This window comes from Dendroctonus ponderosae, unplaced genomic scaffold, assembly GCF_020466585.1.
Source record: "Dendroctonus ponderosae isolate FM_Combo_2020 unplaced genomic scaffold, Dpon_F_20191213v2 Dpon_F_20191213_4, whole genome shotgun sequence".
Taxonomy (NCBI): Eukaryota; Metazoa; Arthropoda; class Insecta; order Coleoptera; family Curculionidae; genus Dendroctonus; species Dendroctonus ponderosae.
Genome location: NW_026018611.1, coordinates 1,682,306 through 1,688,817, shown reverse-complemented (window position 1 = coordinate 1,688,817; position 6,512 = coordinate 1,682,306). Strand labels below are relative to the sequence as shown.

Below are 6,512 nucleotides of genomic sequence, written 5' to 3'. Positions count from 1 at the left end.
AGGTCAATTTCACGTAGTCGTTGTTTCAGAAAATCGAACTTTGCAAACCAAACGCGGCAAGAAGTTGGAAGTTTTTGGGTTTTATCGAGCAAAGTCTGTTCTATAAATGGTGAAAGTTTCCCATTTGTCCCTCTAGCTGGGAATTTTTGCTAAATTTTTAAACCTCGCTGGGTTATTATATTATATTATGCAAACCTCTTTCTCTAAAATTGTAGAGTGCAATCCAGAAGAGAGCAAAAATTCTGCGTTTTTGCGTATGGAGGAAAATCGGTTGAATGAATGAATTGTTTGGAGAAAGTTTCGAAATTGGGTCTTCATCAGACATTTTGAAAACAAAATTTTGACCAGATTCTCGAATATGTCTCATAAAATTGGGGCAAATTTTGCCGATTTTCGGCTTGTTGAGGTCATTTTACATAGAAATGTCCGACACTGATGAACATTTTGTCATTAATTTCTCGTCAAAAAATGACTGTTTGTCATCGTTGAGTAAACGTCATTATTGACAGTTGCGTGGTTCAATGGAGGCCATTTGAGCTGAAAATGAGCACGCATTGGCTCAATCAAAGACACCAGCTCTTACCCATATTGCACGAGTACAAAAAACAAATGCATGCAACAGTAGCCCAGTCGTAGTATATGCAACGATCCCGAATTGTCTGCGTAATAGTTGAACATAAAATGTCCGGACGCCTGGATCAGACGAATGTTGGGCATCAGATCGGCCACAAGGCCGACCACTTTGAACTTGTTGATCATCTGAAACAAGCGCCGTTCACATTGAACAAGAAACCGCATCCAGACGTGTTTTGGGTTACCTTGAACGGTTAACAGCTGTCACTGTCATCGACCACTGACATACCAGCCGGAACCACTAGATTGCACAAGTTGTCAATGTCACCACGCGTCGCATGCCAGCACAACGTCGCCTGTGACTACACTTGACATTAACCGCAACTATAGCTTCGACCTTTGGTCCCCAAGAATGGCTGTCGTGGACCAATCAGGGCCTTTCGTCATTTTTCTTTCCTGGAGTGGGGTTTTTGGTGACGAGCCCCAGTGGCGTCCCGAAGCCCCAATTAGTGGGATTTTTCCATTCCGCCCGCCGTTGGCGTCGAGCACGCGAGTGCGAGACAGAGAGGGACATAGTGTGGGAAGCTCTGAAAGGGCCTTGGTGTGAAAGGAGCTTCTGGGTGCATATGAGTGGTGGAAAATAAATCGAGAAAACTCCCTGGGGCTGCGCCCCTGAAATGGCATAAATACAGTCGTCAAACCCCCCTAGTAGGGGATGAGCCGTGTAATTTTCGTCGAGCTTAATTATTTAAAGACGTCGATTATTAACGTTCATAGTTTGAAAGTCGTTTCCACATTGATTCTCTAATCTGTTTTCGATATTGCCGCGATAATGGACCTTAAACAGGCCGCAAAGGCTCCATCAATGCGAACCGACCCGCATTAGTCATCACGATTGGATCATACGTGTCTGTGTGTGACATAAGAGGAGAAACCATATGCACTTGGGAGCATCGGAGTGAGACGGATTCGGAAATTCGAAATGGTCTTTTCTCCTAATTAAATTGCAACAGTCAATTGATCTCTGTCAAAGTTGTCACATTCAACACGTGAATTTTGCCCCAAAACTCAAGTTGGTCCAACTAGGCATCATTTTCAAATCGACATGAATTTCGAGTTCGCGCCAAGCATCCTCCTAATGCATTATTTAAACCTGAAAATGTGACGTTCCATTGCAAAGACAGCGGGTGAAAGCCCGGTCAGCTGATTGGTTGAGTCGCAGTCGAGTGGGACGCGATTGGTACAGGTAGACTCAGACACCTGAACGTCGCTTTAGTATAAGACAAAGTCGACTTGACTCACTTTCACAGTCGACACACCGGACTTGCGTCTGTTGGATTTTTCTCTCTGTCGACTTTTTTGCGGGGTTGTGCACGGTTTGGACTTTTTGGCCTTTTTGGAAGCGAAAGGAAAGGTATGTGCTGATTGGTTGGTGTTGGGTTTTTGCGCCGACGGGTTGGTTTGGCTCTGAAAGGTTTCTCTAAGAAAAGCCCGGTTTTATAAACGGTGAAAGTTTCGCACTTGGACCTTCATCAGGGATTTTTCGGGAATTTTTCGAAGTAGACTAGTTTTGCCAGAACTGTGTCTTCCACGCGTCTTTTCTCACTGTCGTGGTATGAAAACCAGACGAGGTAGAAAGTTCAGTCTTTCTGCGCTTGATGGAGAAAGGTCGGTTCTATGAGTGTTAAAAGTTTCGCCATTCTGCTGTCACCAAAAGTTTTTTGGCAATTTTTCATAATCCGCCAGTTTTGCCAGGAAAATTTCATGCAGGCGCCGTTTCGAAAAAATTGCAGAAAAAAGGCACAGCCTAGGGAGTTTTTTAGTTTTGTCCAGAAAACTTGATTGTATAAATGCTGAAAGTTTCGCAATTGCACCTTTATCATCAGAGAATTTTAGAGAATTTTTTAAATAAAGCTAGTTTGGCCAAAAAGTTTTTAGTAGGCGCGGTTTCGAAAAATCGTAGAGTGAAACGCAAACGAGATGGAGCCTTTGGAGTTTTTGAGTCTTATAGAAGAGACTCGATTCTATGGCTGCTGAAAGTTGCGCAACCGGGTCTTCATCAGGGATTTTTTGAGAATTTTTTAAATCACGCTAGTTTGAGCACACAGGTTTTTAGCAGGCGCGGTTTAGAAAAATCGTAGTGTGAAACGCAAACCAGATGGACCCTTTGGGTTTTTGAGTTTCATAGAAGAGACTCGATTCTATGGCTGCTGAAAGTTTCGCAACCGGGTCTTCATCAGGGATTTTTTGAGAATTTCTTAAATCACGCTAGTTTGAGCAAACAGGTTTTTAGCAGGCGCGGTTTCGAAAAATCGTAGAGTAAAACGCAAACGAGATGGAGCCTTTGAAGTTTTTGAGTTTTATAGAAGAGACTCGATTCTATGCCTGCTGAAAGTTTCGCAACCGGGTCTTCATCAGGGATTTTTTGGGGATTTTTTGAATCAAGCTAGTTTGAGCAAAAAGGTTTTTAGCAGGCGCGGTTTCGAAAAATCGTAGAGTAAAACGCAAACGAGATGGAGCCTTCGGAGTTTCTAAGTTTCATAGAAGAGACTCGATTCTATGGCTGCTGAAAGTTTCGCAACCGGGTCTTCATCAGGGATTTTTTGGGGATTTTTTGAATCAAGCTAGTTTGAGCAAAAAGGTTTTTAGCAGGCGCGGTTTCGAAAAATCGTAGAGTAAAACGCAAACGAGATGGAGCCTTCGGAGTTTCTAAGTTTCATAGAAGAGACTCGATTCTATGGCTGCTGAAAGTTTCGCAACCGGGTCTTTATCAGGGATTTTTTGAGAATTTTTTGAATCAAGCTAGTTTGAGCAGAAAGGTTTTTAGCAGGCGCGGTTTCGAAAAATCGTAGAGTAAAACGCAAACGAGATGGAGCCTTTGGAGTTTTTGAGTTTTATAGAAGAGACTCGATTCTATGAGTTGTGAAAGTTTCGCAACCGGGTCTTCATCGGGGATTTTTTGAGAATTTTTTCAAAACCGCCTTATTTTTTCAGGTCAGTTTTTCGTTTCGGAAGATCATAGTGTGAAAACGAAACTTGGCAACGCGTTCGAAGTGTTTGAATTTTACAGTACAGAAAAAACTTGAGTTTATAAATCCCGAAGTTTTGCAAATGCGTCTTCATCAGACATTTTTGGAGAATTTTTTGAAGCAGACTGATTTTGCCATGCGATTGATGATTCGAGCAGGCGTCATTCAACAGGCAAGGTCGCAGTGAAAAAACCAGGAAAGATAGAAATTCGGCTGTTTTTGGATTTTATCAAAAAAAACGTGGCTTCTATAAAGTCTGAAAGTTTCGCACTTCATCTTTAATCGGCAATTTTTTGACAACTTTTTCAAAAATCCCTTGGTTTAGGTTGATCGATTTCATGCAGGCGTCGTTTCCGAAACGCCTAGTTTACAAAGCAAACGAGTTGCAACGTTGGGAGTTGCTGCATTTTAACTGCAAACGCCTGTTCTATAAACTGTGCGCGTTTCGCACGTGCACCATCATCAGGGATTTTGCGAGAATTTTTCGAAACCGACTAAGTCCGATGGCACAAACGTAGTTGTCGGATGTGTTGTTCGAGCATCCGAGGCGGCCAGAAAGCAGGTCGTCGAAAGTAAAACACACGGTTTTCGGTTATATAACCGGTTGCGATGTGAGCAGCGCAGCTCGTAGCATGGATTTTCGGTTACCAAACTTTGCGTTGCAAATATTATTGAAATTTCAAGGTGACCGGTCCATCTCAAACATTCAAAATGGCAGGGCTGCATACAAATGGCCCAACTATGCAACACTGCAAAGGATTGACAATTAACTGACCTAACTAATCACACCCTCTTGCTTGTCAAAGTTTCTCCATTTTCACGTGTTTAGTTGGAAATTATATAATTTTATTGCGCTCAGCGAATCGTTAAAGCAACCGGACAAAAGAACATTATTGTTAATAACTTTGTGTATATTTTCCTGACTGTATTTCAACTTAATTCAAAAGAAATTCCTGGGTTCCAGTCAATTTTTTATTGTTTACCATTTAAAATGTCACAAAAACGTTTCGGTGTTTTTCTCCACCATCATCAGTTTGTATGTATGGTTGTTTCCAAAGGTAGAAACAACCGTCACAACGTTTTTGTGACATTTTAAATGGTAAACAATAAAAAATTGACTGGAACCCAGGAATTTCTTTTGAATTAAATTGTTAATAACATAATTGGAAATTGCGCAACGCTGTTCAAAGCAACGTAAAGTGCGTGTTTGCGCTGTTTTTCGACGTGATGTAAGTCGCTTTTTTCGGCTAATTTCACAGGTTTATTGTGTAAATGTGCCGCTGTTGATGAAAGTCCTAAATTGCGGTTTGAAAGTTGATATGTAATTCATTTATGGACTGCGTCCAGCTGACGCTCAGAGATGTCGCTTCAGTTGACGTTCAAATGGCCCCAAGTTTGACGGGAAACTGTCAAACTGAGAGCACCTTCCGCTCATTTGGCGCTCATTTTAAATGCGTGTTTTTGCGCATTCCCCTTCTCCAATTGGAAAGTGGCTCAACCAACTGATGAATCACCGAGGAGAATTGAATTATCAAGTGATTATCTACTTCCATGCTTTTTCCTCTTATATAACAAATATGTAGTACGCTTTAATTGGTTCACCTTCACGGTAATTAACATGTGCAATACATGGACTAGATCGACATTCTAGTGGCCAAATGCTTCGGAGAGAATTCGCTACTTTTTCCGACCTTGTTGTTCATCCTGCAACAACTGACAGGATTTGCTGCGGCAACGTTGGAGTTTTGATGCCGAATTTGAATAATTCAGCAGTTAATAACGCTAAATACCTTGGAAAATGTTGAAATGGGCAAAAGAAGCGTTTGTTTGTCGTAGATAGATTTAGAGCGTTCTTGGGCGAACCGAGCGATCGTTAAGTGGCCGAATCAATTATTAATCGTCCTATTTTCAACTGTCCACCTCGGTGATCGATTCCCAACGAATTATTCATCCATCAGATCGGCCGGACTGTGCCGACGCTGGAAAACTCTCACACCCATTAATTTATTAATTACTGCGATATGGGTTTTTGTTCTTGGAAATGTGACGCAAACAGCAGAAAAATAAAAATATGAATTTTTCCGCTTTCGCATCGCGCTTGGTCCTAAGGTCATTGTCATGACAATGTGTCACACATGTCATTTGTTCGATGAATTGCATGTTTTTATGGATAAATTGATAAAAAAAACTGGTTTTAGCGAGCATCATGACTTTGGTTCAACCGTCACCCGAAATGCAAATCAACATCAGGAAGGCGCTGAACGAGGACGTCAACACGCGACAATCGGATCTGGAACACATCAAGGAGTGGATGCTGAAACAGCCCCATCTGCCGGATTCATGGGGTAAGCACTTCCGCTCTAATCAATCGAAAAGATGGCCATGAACGAGAAACAAATTGCAATTGAAGTTTCTCCTGATCAGCGGTTACTGTCACGGCCTCCGCAGAACACGCGAGAAAGGAGACAGTTTAGCGTGCGGCAATTGTTTCATTTCCACTGCCATTTCAATGCCGATTGGCTGGTCACTTGGCCAACGGTGGTGTGATGTACTTGGTCAACATTCAATTAGGGAAAAATTAATATCAACATAATTAATTATCGATTATTGATCGTTATTTTAATGGATTTCTGAGTGACCGCCAAGGAAATTGCTTTTTATTGCTGTTTTTAAACGGTTTTGTGACTCATATTTTCAATTATTTTTCTGCTCCGGGAGGATCACAACAAATTGAGAACGTCGTTATTGCACTGGTGTAAAAAAGTTGATGCCCTCGCGAAGCGATGTTGCCAGACTGCAACATTCTACGTGACACTAATGGGTTTTTAGGCCGTCGTTCGGTAGAATTTCTTCCTGACGTTTCGCAAGCACGAGTGGCTTGCATCTTCAGAAGTGGTTTGCTTGAACGCT

General features: G+C 41.9%; 2 protein-coding genes across 2 annotated transcripts in view; one reads left to right on the top strand and one right to left on the bottom strand.

Annotated features, from left to right (window-relative positions):
- Nucleotides 1-583: 583 nt before the first annotated feature.
- Nucleotides 584-865, bottom strand: LOC125504166 (odorant receptor coreceptor-like; the record flags this gene model as incomplete). Its single annotated transcript, XM_048665741.1, is given in 2 exon segments — nt 584-759; nt 819-865. A coding segment is annotated over 1 exon segment (176 nt), but the record flags the coding sequence as incomplete, so codon positions are not given.
- A 957-nt stretch (nt 866-1,822) lies between these two features.
- The window catches only part of LOC109543049 (alpha-tocopherol transfer protein-like), a 14,051-nt gene continuing 9,361 nt past the window's right edge, over nt 1,823-6,512 (top strand). Inside the window, exons 1-2 of the mRNA XM_019912570.2 lie at nt 1,823-1,987; nt 5,801-5,947. Coding sequence (XP_019768129.2) covers nt 5,809-5,947 — 139 coding nt within the window. The 5' untranslated portion in view covers nt 1,823-1,987; nt 5,801-5,808. The remainder of the gene's footprint in view (nt 1,988-5,800; nt 5,948-6,512) is intronic.